This window comes from Passer montanus, unplaced genomic scaffold (genome assembly GCF_014805655.1).
Source record: "Passer montanus isolate IOZ18808 unplaced genomic scaffold, ASM1480565v1 scaffold29, whole genome shotgun sequence".
NCBI classification, from domain to species: domain Eukaryota; kingdom Metazoa; phylum Chordata; class Aves; order Passeriformes; family Passeridae; genus Passer; species Passer montanus.
Genome location: NW_024367596.1, coordinates 163,665 through 181,609, shown reverse-complemented (window position 1 = coordinate 181,609; position 17,945 = coordinate 163,665). Strand labels below are relative to the sequence as shown.

Here is a 17,945-nt window from a genome sequence, read left to right as displayed (position 1 = left end):
AGGAACTTGTGCATATTTCCCAGACATAACATTGCAAATATTTCCATGTAAATATTGATGAATAATGACAATTTATAAGTTTGTGAATCGAAAAAAAATGATGCTGAAATGCAGAGCATTTCACCTGGGAGTCTTGTTGAAACACTGCTTGTGCATGTATGATTCTGGAATTTGTATTGAGAGTCTGAAGCTTGAACTTGACATCATTTAAATTTACTCCATATAATGAAGCTTACTTCAGTCACGGGGATGGCCTGTGTCCATGACTGCCAGTCTTGCAGAAAAGTGCAGCAGGGTCTGAGCAAAAGTTAGTGCTTCCAGGTGGTGATGAAATGCAGTAATGTTTCTTTCCAGACATTCTGTTACTAAAAAAAACCTTCAAAAGTAGTCCAGCCTTTGTGTTTAACAAAAGCAATGATCTCTTAAAGGAAAAACAGTTATGAGAAGTTGTTATACATAATTGTAATAACTCAGAACCATGGAGGATTTTGTTTGTTTGTTTGGTTGGTTGTTGTTGACTTTATTTAACAAGGAACACGCATTTTTCTGTGGTTTCGACACACCGGGGCAGCTGCATCAGCGCCTGGGTGCCACAGCACGGCGAGACCTGCACGTTACTGGGCCTGAACGTGGAAACGGGCTTGAACTGCTGCTTGAAGGTGGAATAACAGAATCATCAGGAAGGAAAGGAAACACAGAATTCATCTGTTGCCTCACTTCAGCACAGGTCTGTGAGACAGGAATGCTTTCGTGGCAGCGAGGCGCACCCGGGGAGATCTGTCACTGCGTCCGTCCCGGGGCAGCCCCCGGGCCCCGTCCCGCAGCTGCCCGGCAGGTCCCGGCCCCGCTGCCCCGGGACAGTCCTTGGGAGCTGCCGCACCCCACGGGGTCCCAGCGGGCCCCAGTGGGTCCCAGTCTGTCACGGCCTATCCCAGTCTGTCCCGGGGTGTCCCGGCCTGTCCCCGGGCCCCGGCCCCGCGCAGGCGCCTGCGGGCGCCGCCCCTTCCCGGTAGCGGGTGCGGGAGGCGCGGCGATGCTGCTGGTGCTGTCGGCGGAGCACCGCGCTCACCTGGGCTGTTTGCCGCGGGCCGGCGGCGCAGGTCGGGGCCGCGACGGGTGCGCGGGCGGGGGGAGCCGAGCCGGGCCGGGGCTGCAGCGGGGTCTGCCCTCTTCTCTGTCCTTACAGCCGTGGGCGAGCTGGGGCGCCTGGCGCTGGAGCAGCTGCGGCGGGGAGCGGCACCGCGGGCCTGCGAGTCCGCCGCCAGTGAGAGCCGGGCCGGGGAGCGGGCCGTGGGGAGCGGGCCGGGCCGGGCCGTGGGGAGCGGGGGAACGGGCCGGGCCATGGGGAGCGGCCGAGCGGGCCGGGCCGTGGGGAGCGGGCCGGGCCGTGGGGAGCCGGCCGGGCCGTGGGGAGCGGGCCGTGGGGAGCGGCCGGGCCGTGGTGGTTTCGCGGCAGGAGGGCGGGAACGCGGTGGGCTCTGTGCCGGCCACGAGGGACCCCCAAGTCCCCGAGGCACCGAGGGAACGGGCTGGCGGCATGGAGCTCCAGCACCGCGGGGGTCGGGGCTTCGTGCCCGGTGTGGGGAGGGCTACGGACATCCCTTTCCGACACAAACCCTTCTCTGTACCATGCCATAAGAAATTAGTTTGTGTTTTTCTTTTTTTTTTCTTTTTTTTTTTTTGCGCTAATATTCTGCACATTATTATTTGAAGGGTGTTAAACCCTCTTTTTTTTTTTTTTTCTCTAAGCATATTTTGCACGTTAAGCATTGGATAAATTTGCAGCTTTGAGTCTCACTGCTGTGGCAATTAGCAAATAAACAGCACTTTGTGCTTTCTTTAAAGGAAAGCTGAACATTAGCGTTGACATCATTCAGCATGGGGTAGAAGGACTAGTGTATCTTCTTACTGAGAGTTCCAAGCTTATGGTAAGTATACTTTTTCATGAGGAATTTGGGGATACTCAAGAGACTTCTTCTGGACACTTAGACCTCTAAAAATACTGGTGAATGGGGAAAACATAGCTCAAAATTTAATGACATGTATTATTTTAGTTTCAGAAAAAGGTGTCTCATGTTGTTGTTTTATGGAAATATTGTGTCTACATGTATGACTCTGGAATTTGTATTCAGTGTCTGAAGCTAAAACTTGACAATGTTGTAATAGTGTAAGTTATTACATATAGAGAAGTTTGCTTCAGGATAAACTCTAAGTAATGAAACTCAAATGAAGTTTGTCGTTCAGCTACTGCACAGGATGTGAGCTGGACTAGCCCTCTGTTCAGCATTACTTGTCTTTGTCCAGTGTGGCGGGTTTGAGAGCTTTTTCAGCTCTTGGCATCAAAAGTTTGAGTGGGTATAAGCAGGTACGAAAAGATTAATAATTGGAAAACTACTGTTTCCATCAGAAAGACTAGTAACTATTGATATAGTAGAATATTTGAGCAATGAGTACATGGAGAAGGGATACAGAGACAAGGAATGCCAGGTTAAACTCAGGCAAGTGTTGCTGCCAAGAGTAGGTGGGGAGGGGATGGAAATGGTGCAGAGCCTTTTGTTGAAACAAGGGGTCTTGACTGCCAGGTTACAGTGTACTGGGGTAGAATGTGGGTGGTTACAGACTGTTATTGCCGGGTGCTGCATTGGAGAGGTACAGTGGTATTTTCTGTGGAGTCACTAACAGCTTCCCCGGTGCTGGGCCAGCCAGGCTGCTGCAGTAGGCACAAAGGCCTGTGAAGCTTCTCCTGCCCTTGGGGCAGGAGCCTGAGCACTGTGCTGTGTGCTGCTCATGTGCAAATCGCTGCTGGGTGTTTGTAGTCTGGTTATCAGTGCCACAGTAGCACCCTGGCAAATGCATTCACACAGCATGTCCTGCCTTGTGGCAAGACTGAGGTGCTCCCTCATGCTGTTTTAGTCTTTGATGTGAAGGCTTTCATGTGAGGGGGTTGAATGTTCTTTAAAAAATCTGTTCCTGAATCTCATACAAATCTGCAGTAATACATCAACATCTGTAGATCCTTTAAAACCTGGATGTTTGTTTTGTCTGAGGTATAGAATTGTACTTTGATATTCCTGCAGGAAAATAACTGCACCATAGCATATGTGATGTTTAGTTACAGTTTTACTTGGTTTTCAGGAAATAATTATGATTACGTGGCCTAAATTGCTGTTTCCAGATTTCTGAAGTTGACTTCCAAGATTCCATTAATGTTTTGGGATTCTCAGATGAATTGAACAAATCCTTGCTCCAGCTGTACCTTGACAGCAGGAAAGAGATCAGGAGCATTCTCGGAGAGCTGGCACCAAGGCTTCCCAGCTACCACAGTCTGGAATGGAGACTGGATGTACAGGTGACTTCCCATATGTTTTTAGTATTCCATCCTTTCCTTCACTTTTTTTTTTTTTTTGCATAATAAAAACCTGCTAAACAATGTAAAAACAATTGAGGCAGCAGTACTTCAGGTATTTAAAAGTGACATGACTTTGTTAGTGTCCTACAGGCAGCCAGTTGTGAAATGAACAGGATATGCAATGATGCAAAGTTCTTGTTGCCTGATGAAACTTGAATTTATGGTTCTATTGATGTTTTAAAAATATTAACATACACTAAACATATTTGGTCTTGATTATCACCTTATTTTCAGAGATATTATGAAATCATTGATTAAAGTGGGTCAGTATTACTTAATTATAAAACACAGTAGTAGTTTGTGTGTATCTTTAATGTGGATGAAAAGGGTTTCTGAACAGTCGTCTGAACAGGTTCTACAAAGCTGTTGAGAACTGTTAAGAGCATTGATAACCAATGATCATTTTCCTGTTCCACTGAACCCCTCCTGCAGCTTGCAAGCAGAAGTTTGAGACAACAGATCAAGCCTGCTGTGACTATGAAGCTGCATCTTAATCAAAATGAAGATCAAACTGCCCAGGTGTTGCAAACTGATCCTGCTACCCTTCTCCACCTTATCCAGCAGCTGGAGCAGGCGCTGGGGGAGATGAAGATGAACCACTGCAGAAGAATAGTGCGCAACATGAAATAACCTTGGTTTTCCTCTGCTCTCTTACTAAGCAGTTTGTTAAACAACTCAAAACACTGCTCACAAATACATTTTGAGGAAAAGCAAACATCTGGATCAGATGAACTGTTTCCCTGTGCCAGGATCTTGAGCCATTATATACTGGCCAAATATCCTTGGCTGCCAGCTTTGGACATCTATATGTGGTGACCTTTTTCACACAATCATCTTCATATATAGTACATGGTAATTAAATGTGATCAAATATTACTACTTGGGATTTTTGACTGGTATTTTTTATATAATTGATCTCTGTTTTCAGGTGGAACACCAGATGAGCCAATACATAGCTGAATGGTTTCCCTCATTCCACCTCTCTTCACTACAGCCGTAGTCTGGAACTGAGGGCAGCAAAGCAGAAGTTTTAGATAGAGATCTTAGAAACTTTTTGTGTCATCTCACTACTGCCTGATGAATCTGAACATATTTGCCTTTTCTCTTGTAAACATTTTAAAAAATCCAGCTGCTGTAGAGCTGATTGGCATCACAGTAAGTGCTGGCAGTCTACACATGGGTCGTATCCTGAAGCATGTGCTAACTGAGAAGAGGGAGGGTTTTCCTTGGGGATTCTGAGTGAAATGGTCAGTTTAAAGCAGATGTTGAGAATAGAGATTGTCACTGGAGAGCCTGCATGTTCCTTTGTGCAATGTGTTGCAATATTGAAGGAGAAGCTGCAACACTGAATGGTTTTGATTCCTTTTACAAAAAATTACCTCAGTTAAGGACGGTCAAAGATAAATTTTGAATCTGAGTGAAACTGAAAGGAGCTCAAACTCTAGCAGTGATCCACAAATAGACTCAATGAGAGAGAGGAGGAGAAAGATCCTTTATGCCAAGCATCTTACTTTTAAATTGTACCTTTCAGTTTGTTCTGGGGGAAGTACTAAGTCTGGAAAAGCAGCTGCTTGGCAGCAGGATTTGGGCTTAATTATTGGAAAAGCAGATTTGCCTTTAGGTGAGGTTGGAACTGGTCTACGCCTCTGCAAGTTCTTGCTTCTCTGTCTTCACAGCATCCAGGGCAGCTACTGAGGGCTTAGCACTTCCAGCCTGCTGGTGAGTGTGACTGCACAGCAAGCAGCCCGTGCCTCTGTGCAGCTGGGAGGCTGGGAGTGAAAAGGCACGTGTGTCAGTAACCCAGAGATACTGGTAAAATAGGAATTCACCCTTGGATACTACTGACTTGGATCTTTTTCTGAGCTCCCAAATTAAAGGTGGCATATAAGGCTACATTTAATGCATCTTCTCTAATTAATTTGCACTTCATAGAGCTTTATAGAAACTCTTGAACATAACGACTACAAAGCATTTTCCACAAGCTACTGAAAAAACAGTTATGGTGCTACTTTTAACCCATTTTATTTTTAACGGGGTTTTTAAACTTTACTACTGTTCCATTATGTTCATTGTTCTCTATTGCCATTTAGTTCAGAGGAACACAAGTTTTCTGTTCCTGTGTGGCTGCTGACAGATGGACAGGGATTACCCAGCTGTAGTTACTGCCTGCATGGAGTCTCCTTGCACAGAGCAAACCCAAAGCAGAGGCAGAACCATGCCAGGCTGTGCTGTGTGCTGGTCACTTGTTTACTGAGAAACAACAAGGCATGCTCCGTGATCCTGAATGTTTTATTTTATGACAGACATCACAGGTGTTGCTTCACCTATGTAGGTTTTCTCAGAAAAATGTTGATCTATGAACAGCTTTGATGTAGAGCAGTGATAGACCTAGATTAAAAACTACATGTGATATTTCTTTAACTCATTAGATGCTCATCATATAGGGGTACTTTTAAAAGTCCACTTAGTTCTAAGCTGTTTGCTTGGGGGTTCATTGAAGAGGTTGAACTTGCAGCTAGAAAATCCACAACAAATGGGGTATATTCATAGTACTGGGCTTTATAAATCCTTCGTATGAACACAAAATCTCTGTACTATCCAAAAACATTTGAACACCGTGTGAAATTGAGATAAAATTATGTTATTGAGTTATGTTTTTACAATGTAAAATCTTGCAATGAGAACAAAAAAATAATAAGGAGCTTTCTATGTCACATAGAAAGCTGTAATTTGGTTCCTTTATCACTTAATCCAACCCCATTGTGATGGAAGTGTCCTTGTCTTCCACAGACTTGAGCATATTGAGTCACTTGCCCTGAAAGCTGATGGTCATATTTTTTTTGTCCAAAGAAGGAAGTTAGTATTTCTAAATACTCATGACAACAATACTGAATGAAAATTTATTTTTGCAATTCTAATCACTTCCAAATTATTGGAAAAAAATCCTTTAGCCTATACCAAGTGGTACAATAGCAGATAATTGTTTTATTCAGTAAAAAGTGCAGCTGAAATACACCTTACTGAAGAAGACAGTTCTAACTGTAATAAATGTAGCTTAGGTTTAGGACAAGTGTGTATGTTCTTACTCATAAAATGCCACGCTTATGAAAGTGGTCTAATTAACATAGCTGAGATGGCCCCATGCATGAGACTGTCAAAGCCTTCCCTTGAATGGACATATCACCTGGAAAGGAATAGAACAGGTGTGTGGTTTGTCTTTACTCAAAGATAGAGCCCTGGAAGCAAAAAAAGCTCTTTTAAAGGGTGTATGAAAAATCACTCATGTTCAGATCATTATCTGTGCAATAACCACATGCACACATACCCAGAATCCCATTTGCAAAGGATTTAAATAAGGATATCACAGGAAAGGAAAAAAGATATGTGATGTCCACATAGCCCTGGAGCAGGTACTGTGATTAGCACTGCTCTGTGAGCTTGTTGCAGCAATGAACCCAGTACGAAGTAGAAGAAGAATGGTATGAAAATTCTTTGGGAAGGGAAACATAAACAAATCTCAGGAGTACTGGTTTTCCTGACCAGAAACACAGCAGATGTCAGGAAAAATAACCAAAAAAAACCCAAAAACAAAACCCAAAACTCTCAGACCCTCACAAAAACAAAGAACAATAAAACAAGACTCGAGGAGATCTGCCAAGCCAATGGAAATATGAACAGGAAATGTGATGAAACGTAACTGACAAGGAATATTTGTTGTAGCAAAGCCATCAGGAAATGCACAGGATCTGTTTCACAGAGCTAGCTGTAGTTTGTGTACAGGTTTAAACTCCAACTCTTGAGAATCTACACAACCAACATTATATGTAACACTGATTTGAGGGACAAGGGTGGTTCAGTCAGGCCCGCAGTTTCCACTAGAGAAGCCAAATGCAGTTTAGAGAAGTTCATGCTTTTAACGAAATAAGGAATAAAGTTCAGAAAAATAAATACTTAAGACTTTTCTAGCGTAGATTCTGATTACTGAGGAGGCTAATCTTATTCTGATTCTGATTACTGAGGAGGGTAGTCTTATCAATCAGCATAACCTGGAGTCTGTCCAAAACACAGAAATAAAATAACAAAATACATTACTAAAATAAAGTCATGTTTGTTTAGCCAGTGTGTGATATCTTTATGTGTGTAGTCATAAAAACACTGGATGCTTCCCTCTGTAAAAACCAACACTTAAGTTGGAAAGTGAACAATATTATTCTTTATAGACACAGCTTCTGAATTTAAACAATTTTTGGTCACATCACTATTCAAAAGTTATTCCAAATGCACCAAAAAGAGACAAGATTAAAACAACAATTGTATTTATTAATTATAGAAAACCTTAGGTATGCATTTTGATGACAGCTCTTGTTTCTAGTATAGGCTAAATCAAAGGCAAGTGAATGGGCAGTCAGCAGAGATCTACAGAGCATAACGCCTGCATTTGAAACTACCCCTATGGACAGTGAGCTGGAAGGACTTAACATACAGCTCGGCACAGGACTCCTACTTGCCAGCAAAAGGCCAAACCTTATCCAAATCACAGCAAAGTGGTTGCTGTCCATGTTACTACGAATGCTTCATTCCTCCCCATCGCCATAGCATCACTAAATCATGCAATAAAACTTGTACGTGAACTAATTTAAGCATCATTTTGCTTCCAGAAATTAGCATCGCCCATTAACTTAGTGAACAACGGTTTTGGAGCAAAGCTCCTTTAGCCTGGCAGGGACAGAGCGCTCCGAGGGTTCCCCGGGGGCAGGAGCTGGGGCTGGACGGGCGCAGCCGCTCCGCTCGGGGTCCCTGGCGGAGAGGGCAGCCGCTGTCCCGGCTGGGAGCGGCGCGGCGAGCGCGACGCGAGAGGGGGCGAGGGCGGGGCGGGCTCGGGGCCGGCCCGTGCCCAAAGTTTCCGCGGCAGTTGCATAACTGCGGGCGGGGCGGTGCGGAGGCCGGGCTGGAGGGCCCGCCCCCCCCCCGTCCCGGGACGGCTGCGCCCGCCGCCGGGCCAGAGGGGCGGACAATGAACCCCGCGGCCGCGGCCCCGCCGCCGGGGCAGCAGGTAATCCACGTCACGCAGGACCTGGACACGGAGCTGGAGGCGCTTTTCAACGCGGTGATGAACCCCAGGCCCAGCTCCTGGCGGAAGAAGATCCTGCCCGAGTCCTTCTTCAGGGAGCCCGACTCGGGCTCGCACTCGCGGCAGTCGAGCACGGACTCGGGCGGGCCGCCGCCGCGCCTGCCGCCCGTGCACGTCCGCTCGCACTCCTCGCCCGCCTCGCTGCCCGGCGCGGGCGCGGCGCCGCAGCACGGGCACCTCCGGCAGCGCTCCTGCGATGTCACGGACGAGCGGCCGCTGCCGCCGGGCTGGGAGATGGCGCTCACGCAGACCGGGCAGCGCTACTTCCTCAAGTGAGTGCGGGGGGGAAGCGGCCGGGGCCCGCGGGTGTGCGGGGCGCTCGCCGGGAGCGAGCTGCGCCGTGGCGCTGCCGGGTGGCCCCGGGTCCGAGGGGTATGCGGCATTCCGGGGGAAAATCCCTTCCCGGTGGGAGGAGAGAGGCGAGGGAGAAGTCCTGCCGTATTTGTTGATAACGAATTTCTTTCCTGCTTGGCCACACGTCCAGGAGTCTGAAACTTAATTTTTTTGCGGGGGAAAAAAAATCAAAAGCAGTTATTCCAGGGAGGTTCTGGAACGTGGGAGCAGAGCTCTGCATGTGCGTGTCCTGCCGGAGGTAGAAGGGGCTGGGGATGGGGGGAGCTGCGCGGCCCGGCTCCGGCCGCGGTGTGTCTGCAGCATCGCCTTGCTCCAGCGAAAAGGTTTTGAGAAATGTGGTAACACAACTGCCGCTGTCTCTTCTGGCCAGTCATTTTCGCCACAGTGTTTTGTTTATGACAATTGACATTTGATTCAAAGCCGTTTAATAGGCCTGAAAATACGTAATAGCTGTAATAAGTGGTAAGGCAGCAGTGCCTTATTTTGGTAGATTCTGTAAGTCAGCTACAGATTCATTGCAAGCTAAGTCGTACTGCATTAACTTGGTAAATAAGATAAAATGTTTGCTAATGAAATAAAACATTTACTGGTGAAGCATGTGCCTGAGGATATTGAGGGAGTTAAACCTGCTAGGGGTCCAGGACGTCATTTACTTGTAGGCTCACTGCAGCCTTCTTGGTCAGAAGAGTGAAATCCTGAGTTCACATATGTTCACCCATGTGTGGGTATTCAGCCATCATAAATGTCATATAAAAAATGTGTGAGGGAAAAAAAGAGACAAAACTGTTTAGAAAAGTGAAAAAAAATTACTTGATTGTATAATGATTTCTTTGCCTTGTGGGTTTGGAATCTCTAATGGATTACTCAAGAGCCCAGTCTCTGAATAACTTTGCAGAGTTTAGATTCTTTGCCTTTTGTCACACTCTGAGCTACCAGCAAAGCATGTAAATACCTTTTTGCATGTTGTTTATGATACTGTGTGCATATGCCCCAGGGTCCAAACTTAGAAGTTTGTTATTAATCTGGTTTATCACCTAAATGAGAAGATCTTCTGTCTCTGCACTTAGATTGTATTTTTCTCAGTAGAACAAGCTACAGAGAAGTAGCGGACAGGAACACTGTAACAGGCCATTCATAAATAGTTATTCAATATAAATTCTTGCTAGGGTTAGGCTAGGGAGTGTTTTCAGATACCTCTGGCTAAAAATTGCATAATATAATCTTTTTATTCTCTCTCTTTTTTGAATAATATCAAAATGAGCTCATGTGGTTTCACCTTCCTGTCGTGCATTTCTGACCTAGAGATAGTTTTCCAAGTCAGTGGATTCTTGTTGCTTAGGCCAAAAATAAAAGGCCTTTAGTAAATGAAAAGCATAGGTAAAAACTCCAAGTGGTTTTAATTTTTTTTTTTTCAAATCCTGTCAACAGTAATACTCTGATTAACAGCATCCTTTTAGATATAAAATACAGTATGCATTGTGTATGTAATTTGTTACGTAAGTTAATATTTGTTTTGTTTCCCCAGTTTTATCTGTCCCATAGAACTTCTCTCGTTTATATAAAAATTAATTGGAATAATGCATTTCTTTATACATGTAATGTATTTTGTTATACTTCAATGCTTTGGGGAGCAATATTTAGCTATAAAATGCTCACATGTGAATTATAGTATTTTACAAATGGTGTAATTTTCTTCAGTTGAAAATACAATTTAAGGTTGATTATGGAAAGCAGCATATAAAGCTGTGTGCAATGAAATAATAGAGGATTTGAGTCAGGTGATGTGCTAAAAATCATATTTGATTAAACTAGGCATACAAGATTGCATTTCCCTATACTCGAGGGGGAAAAAAAGCCAGTGCTTTCCAGCATAATGATAAAGATTTGTTTCTTGGCATTAGCAAAAAAAATTGAGAACCAATTAAAAGTAAATAGCCAAATAAGGTCATATTAAAGCCTTTAGCATCTATTGAAGTTTAGAATGCAATTTGTTGTATTAAAACATATTTAAAATAATTATTTAACAGAAGTACTAGTGTGAGTTTCAATGAACAGTGAGCTAACCTTGTTGATGGAGAACCAGCTACAACTTGAAGCAGTTGCAGTCCTGCATGTCAGTTCCTGAAGAAATTTTCTGGCTGTGACTGGAAGAAACATAAGTAGCCTGGGGACCACTCCACCCTGTAATTAAATACCAAACCGCATAAGTGGGGGCTGGAAAACAGGCTAATGAACACACACTTGCAGCAATGTTATCTAAAGCATTTTTCTGTGTGAGCATGTGTGGAAAAAAATGTAAGTGTGATTTATTTCTGATAAAAAGCATTTCTGTAGAGACAGGCCTACTGCCTGCTCTTGTGCCGTGAGCGGGGAATGTCAGTTGCATTGAACTACATGCTGGGCTATGTATACATATTCTGCAAAAAGAATGTTTCAAGTATTACTTTATAGCAGTTTGGGTTTAGGTGGTACAGCCTCATATTTCAAATGAAGACTGAGGGTTTCATATTTTCTCAGTGTGTGTAGAGATCTTCTTGGTCAAACTCTCATAAACAGATTTGTGAAACTTTTGCCACTGTTATCTTTATCACTGTTATTTTTTAAATGCAACATTAAACATTTGCCATACCAGGACATATTTGCCAGTAAGTTCTGCTCAGGGATAAGGAGGCTAATTACTTACAATATTTCATTTACTCAAAATGTTCAGATTTTTTTCTTACTGGTTTCTGTTGGAATAGAGCTTGATTTAACACCTGATCAGTTTTATATAACTAAGTTCAGCAGGACAGCAGAAGAGTAATAAAAATAATATAAGTACTATAAAAAGTAATACTAAGACAATGAAAAACTTTTTTCCTGAGAATGACAAAACAAATAGTACTAAGATTGCTGAACTGCTGAAGTGATTTTCTAATGCAGCCTTTCCTTGAAAAGCATGAGTGTTAATTCTGTAGAGACTGTTATTTTACATCAGTAATTTACATTGTGCTTGGTCCTGTACAGCTCACATCATAGAGAAACTTTCCCATCTTGGGAGTGTAGTTACACAGCTGGCACTGGGGGAGGAGATGGACGTGCTTGAGGAGGTGGCTCAGGTTCTGGTAAGGATGTGGGAGGCACTAACGCCGGTGCCCTGCTGTGCCTCAGGTGCGACCTCAGCCACACCAGGGTATGATGGGTGTCTGCGAGGGGGCTCAGATGGATTTGGCTTTCCTTGGGCCTTGTAAGGTGGTGCAAGGCGAGAGGCCACGCATCCCTGCTGGCTTTGGTGTTGGGCAGTAGAGAGAGGCATTTCACAGATTCATGTGGCTTTTGGAGCATTTACTCCACACCTTAAGTGATTTTGTTTTAACCCTTTTTCCAGTGGTTATTCCTGAGGGACTTAGAACCTGAACTGTTCCCCTTTCCAGCATCCCTTTATAAATTGTAATGTGCTAGACAGCACCAGGATGTATTACTGCCAATAGCTTTTATCCAGAATTGTTGAGCGCATTAAAGAGTTCTTAACCGGCAAGAAAACTGTGATGCACCACTGAAGTTTAATTGTCAGAAATTCAACTATAGCTCACATTTATAACTCATTTTAGAGATACTTAGGAAGTTCTGAGATTGGAATGCACACATCAAAACTAAATTTTCAATGTGTAATTGACAGCGTTCGGGATCTGATTGCTCCTCAAATGCTGATTTAACGATGATGGTGTTGGAGTTCCACTTAAAAACTCCTAAGGATCCATGAGCTGCTCTTCTCTGAATTTGGCAGTAGAACCAGCTGCAGAGTTTCTGATGAAGGCTGGTATTTATTCATTTTCTGGTCCAAGATGATGTCTTTCCATGATGAACAGACTGTTTTTTTTTCAGAATCTAAAAATGTCATCAGTGCTCCTTTAAAGGATTTGGTGGTTAATGTGGAGCTTAAGCAGATATGGAATAAAATTGCTTCAGGGACACATTTGATTTGCAGGATGTCATCCAGTTCTCTCTCCTGTTGAGTTTTCTGAGTTAGGATACAAGCTACATTTTGAATCCTAAAGTATCAGCGAAGAAAGCTTTAAGCAAGACTGCAGTGACACTAGAAGTATTTACAAGAAGGGTTTCCTTTGAGGAAATATTTAAGAAACTTTTTGTAAAGGGCTGTCTAGAAGCAGAATTTGAATTTTGCTGTATGCATTTCTAAATTATTTAAGGAATCAGTGGTAGTTTTCCTGTACAAACTACTGTGTTCATGTAGAATTTGATATATTTGACTTATGTACAATTTTAAGATAATAAATTAATAATGTTCGCATGGAATTATTGGTTTAATGTAATTTGTCTTAAGTTAGTCCGTAAGTCATAGTGTTAAACTCAAGTTCTGGAGTATTTGCGCATTAATGGGTAATGACTGTCATGCATTCATCTCATTAGATGAGCTGAAAATGCAATTGCTTTATGCATTAATGATTAGGAAATAGTAACAGCATATTCTTAGAAAGATATCTATAGAAGTGATACAGGTGTTAATTAAGAATGCTGCCATGAAAACTAGATGTTTTCTCTAAACCATCTGAAAGGGTTTTGTCTTTACAAATGGTTTGGGTTGTGCAAAGAAAGAAAATGAATAGTGGGTTTATTTTTATCATGTTTGTGAACTGCTATAGTCAGCATCTAAAAGCTGGTCTGCCTGGCCATCTTTACTCCATAATTAGTAAGTGACAGTGTGGAGAGCTGTCTGCTCCTGAAGGTTATGGATGTGTTCAATTTTGAACAGGCTTGACAGTATGGAATCTGTAAAGTCTTACTTTCAAGCTTTTTGCTGTTCACTCTTCAAATAGTGTTGGAAGAGTCAGTGGTTGGGCTTTGGCTTGTTTCTTTTTGGATGCCTTGGCTGAAGTTGAAAATTCTGTCTGTATTCTGTCAGTAAAGGTATGTATTTGTAAAACATACTTTTTCAATGGTAGGAGAGGTCCTGGTTTGAGATTTGTAACTTTATAAAAGCCTTAGCAATTTTACTCCATAAGTTGTAAATAAAAAAGTAGCTCTTGGTGTTAACCATGCTAATGCTCACCCAAATATATGAAGACTATTATTTTAAGCAGTCATCTGCAGTGACTGGATAATTCACGTTATTATGTTTATTTTCTTTCTGTGGTAGTCTTACTTTGAGGACAGAGGGAAGATCTAAATTTGATCCATAAACTGTGTTTAGATATAGATATATATATATATATCTTGTGAATTATTTGGCAGATTTGCCATGATGTTCCATTGCCAGATGTCTGGATGAAGTGTCGTGCTGCCGTGGCAGGTCCCTGTTTTGTATTGCAGCGTGGAAATGAATGAGCAGTCTGGTGCAACAGAAGTGGTTTCAGGTGCTGTACATCCCGGAAAGCAGCTCCTGTGCTGATTCTCTTGTCAAATAATTGCCAAAACTTAGGCACTGGAATGATCCTGATGTTTATGCTCTATATTTATGGTCAAATACAGCTCAAAACATTCATTAAATTTTGAGGATTTTACATGGTGTTTTTTAGCAATCATAACAGATCTTTCTTGTAACAAAAAGTTGGACAATAAAGGGCAAAAGAGCATAAGTTTGCAGATGAAATAAACTGGGATACAGTTAAGACACAAGAGCACTGTCAGTTTCCATTTTGTGCTACTTTTCCTGCAGAAACAGACATATGTTTGCATTTATTTGAGTCATTTTGTGGTACTGCCTGGTTTGCTTTACTAAAAGCATGCCTTCTACTGAGGATATTGTCTCATGAACATTTCCTTTTTCTTTCAGGATGGTTTCTACTAGAACAATGTTTTCAGTGGTCTTTTTTTATCTCAGAGAAACAAATGTCTGATTCATTTTTCTAGAAAAAACAGGAAACTGTGAAGTAGACAGACTGGAAAAGAAATGCTTGCTGTTACCTAAAATGTAATTTCTAAAGGTATAAGGCAAACTGGAAGTAACCCTTTGTTAGATTCTAAGGGGATATTACAGTTTCACTGTTTTTTCTCCTATTATCTGAACCTCATGTGAAGAACAATTTAAGATGATCTTGTTTAAAAAAAACAACCCAAACCCCAAAAAACACCTACTCATATGCAAACTTCAGATGAAAGCAGTTTCAGCACAGCAGCGTGTATTTTTAAAAGCATGCAGCCTCTGCACTTTTGTGAGTGATGTTTTCTGTGCCCTTGTTCACTATTGCTGCACTGGGTCTGACAGATTTTCTCCACAACTAACTACTTTTCAAAGCAAGAGAAAAGACCAGATGGGGAGATTGAAGTTGGGAGTTCTTTCTGGCATGTATGAGGTTGAGATATTTTTTAAATGGAATGACATGATTAATGGATAAAATGCAACAATTAATTTTAATAGACTGAAAAGTCCTGCATATTCATAATCAGATTAATAAGCATGGCTCTTTTTTTTTCCTATGGAAATGATTGACCCTAGAGGCAGATTATTCTCAGATTTGCATGCAGATCTGTTATTATGAGCTTCTTGGGTGCTGGAAATATCCACAGACATTTTGCACCTGTAAAAAGCAAAATGACTACATGTTGAAAGGGAAGTGAAGCATTACAAATCCTATACCACAGTAATCACTGCAGTAGGATTATGGTTCTAAGTACATGCAATCCCCAGTATTAACTCGGTGATGAGGTGTTGATGCTGTGCTATATCACTGGTTCTAGTCTTGACCTTGCTGTGAATAATCTGGTCCTCTATCCCTGTACCTTTGTTACTGTTCTTTCTTCTCTGGGGCTGTAGTCTTTACTGTTGCTGTAAATACAAAAATTAGAAATTATTGAAAAATCATTCCCTTAGCACAAGCATTGTGAAAATTTGAATATTTGTCCTTCATGTTTTAATACCCATGACAGAGGGATGCATCCTAAGGAAAAGTCAAGCTAAAAGACTTCTGTTTTTCTCACACTTTTGTACACTGACAGATAGGAGATGAACTTGCTCAGAACTGTAATGAGATAGCTCTGTTGAAAATATGTGAAGTTCAGTTTTGGCTTCTGCAGCTAGGTAAAATACTGTGTGAAAAGATTATCTTAACTCCATTTATAAAGCACCTGCAAAGTGCAGAACCATCAGCAATGCCTCTTTCTTATTTGAAGTGGTGGTTTTTTTCTTGATGTCTGTACTAGGAACAGCAGAGAAGAAAACTCTGAACTAAAATTCCTCTTGGGGCCATGTGGAAAAAACATATGACTGCAAGAATTCCATCTGATACAGACCTGAACTTTTCCTGACTCTGTTGGTCAGGTCCCTGTGGTGGCTTGCATTTTAGGTACTGGCAGAAGGGAAATGTTTTCTAATCATTCAGTTTCCATTTTTTTTAATCAAAAAGAAAAGTTGCAAAGGTGTTTCACCATAGGGTCTTTGAGACGAAGCTATGTCAGTTTTTAAAATTTAATTTATATGTGACATTTTACATAAACCACAGCTTTAAAAAAAATTATTTAATGTTGGCTCCTGAGAGTTTGCGGTTTACAATTTAATTATTTGAGACATTTGAATAACTATTCCTTTGATAGTGTAATTCTAAATGGCATATGCAAGAGTCTTGACCTGTCAGATCATCTCTGCTAAGCCTAAATAAATCTTGAAAATATTTAATTGTATTTTCACTTCATGCTTATTATTTAAAGTAATCTAAAGCAAGAGGATGATCACTTTAAACATAGATGAGGCATACACAATTGTTCTTCAGTTCACATAGCTTTTCTGTATGAGGTCAAACCTAAGATATCTGGGTTAACTGTGCCATGAAAAAGGCTACAAATTTAAATCCAGGGTTGATAATGATATACCTCCTGTTGCTTAATTTGGTGCAGTTTTTAGTTCCCTGTGCAATCTTTATTTTGACAGGACTCAGTGTAAGCACTGACAGACAGAGACTTCCATGAAAATAACAGGTAAACAATGTCTTGGGTATTGGAAAATACAGTGACATGGGAAATAAATAATACCAAACCAGGTATGGTGGTTGAACCCAGGGGATGAGTAAGATGAGAGCAGATTTTAAGGGAGATGTAGAAGATAATTTTCCCCCTGCTCTTGGGGGTTCACTTGGCAGGGCCCACAGGCTGCACTCGGGCTCTGATGCTCTGGCTCTCACTTGGCTTTTGCCGAGCTCGTCCCTGGGAGGAGCAGAGAGCTGGCCTGGCTGATCTCCATGCCTGCTTCTGCGGGAGAGAAGGGACTGGGGAGCGGCTCCTGCTGCCCTGGCTCTGTCTCCCCTCGGTGAGGCAGCTCTGCCTGGCTCTCTGTGCTGGCTGCACTGTGTGCCAGAGCAGACAGCTGCACGCAGCTCTGGCACAGCAGCCAGGCAGGAGCCTCTGACTTCAGCTGTGCTGGAGCTCTGGCTTCAGGGGTGTGAATCTCATGGGTAGCTTGAGTCCCAATTCAGTTGTATTCAAGAAAAAAGACTGTGATTTTGTTTTGGCTGATGTAAGCTGAACTGAAAATGAAAATAGATGATGATTGCTCTTACTACTCAGGTAATAATCTGATTATTTTCATTATTGTGAATTATGAAACTGTCAACATGTAGTTAAATTTTACAAGTTAAATTTTTAATAGGATTGCTTTATTACTCTCCCCTGAACTCAGTATACCAATAAAACATCACAGATTATAATAACTCCAAACATCTCTCATTAAGAGAAATGCCAAATGCCAAACATCTCTCATTTAAGATGATAAAACATTTTTCATTAAGATGAGAGAACACCTTGCAGGTCATATCTTAATACGCATTCTCATTAAGTTTCTTTTGCCTCCTACCTGTTTATTTTTGGTCAGAGGTTCATTTTCACTTGCTGTTTGACTTTGGATATTACAAAGTCTTTGGCCTCTTTTGAAAAACCGTAAAGGATTTTAAGTCTTTGAATAATAATAATAAAATACAGTCCAGCAAAATATTTATGATGTGAAATTGTAAAGGTAGGCAGACATACTGGATTTGTGCTGCTTGGGGAGGAGGAGGCTCAGGGGTGACCTCGCGCTGTCTGTGAGCTCTTCATGGGGGGAGCAGAGGGAGGAGCTGTGCTTCT

General features: G+C 42.2%; 2 protein-coding genes across 4 annotated transcripts in view; both read left to right on the top strand.

Annotated features, from left to right (window-relative positions):
• The first annotated feature begins 737 nt into the window (after positions 1–737).
• Positions 738–4,288, top strand: COMMD2 (COMM domain containing 2). 3 transcript variants are annotated; one of them, XM_039713800.1, is made up of 5 exons: positions 959–1,100; positions 1,187–1,264; positions 1,846–1,928; positions 3,176–3,349; positions 3,842–4,288. In XM_039713800.1, exons 1-5 carry the CDS (start codon positions 1,034–1,036, stop codon positions 4,037–4,039), a joined length of 600 nt encoding a protein of 199 aa, XP_039569734.1. In that variant the 5' UTR covers positions 959–1,033; the 3' UTR covers positions 4,040–4,288. The 3 variants fall into 3 exon arrangements, with proteins under 3 accessions (XP_039569736.1, XP_039569734.1, XP_039569735.1); XM_039713801.1 differs by lacking the exon at positions 1,187–1,264 and having other exon boundaries at positions 1,008–1,100; XM_039713802.1 differs by lacking the exons at positions 1,187–1,264; positions 3,842–4,288 and having other exon boundaries at positions 738–1,100; positions 3,136–3,273.
• Positions 4,289–8,423: 4,135 nt separating this feature from the next.
• WWTR1 (WW domain containing transcription regulator 1) overlaps positions 8,424–17,945 on the top strand; it is a 39,553-nt gene continuing 30,031 nt past the window's right edge. Inside the window, exon 1 of the mRNA XM_039713746.1 lies at positions 8,424–8,812. Within this exon, the coding sequence (XP_039569680.1) occupies positions 8,424–8,812 (389 nt within the window). The remainder of the gene's footprint in view (positions 8,813–17,945) is intronic.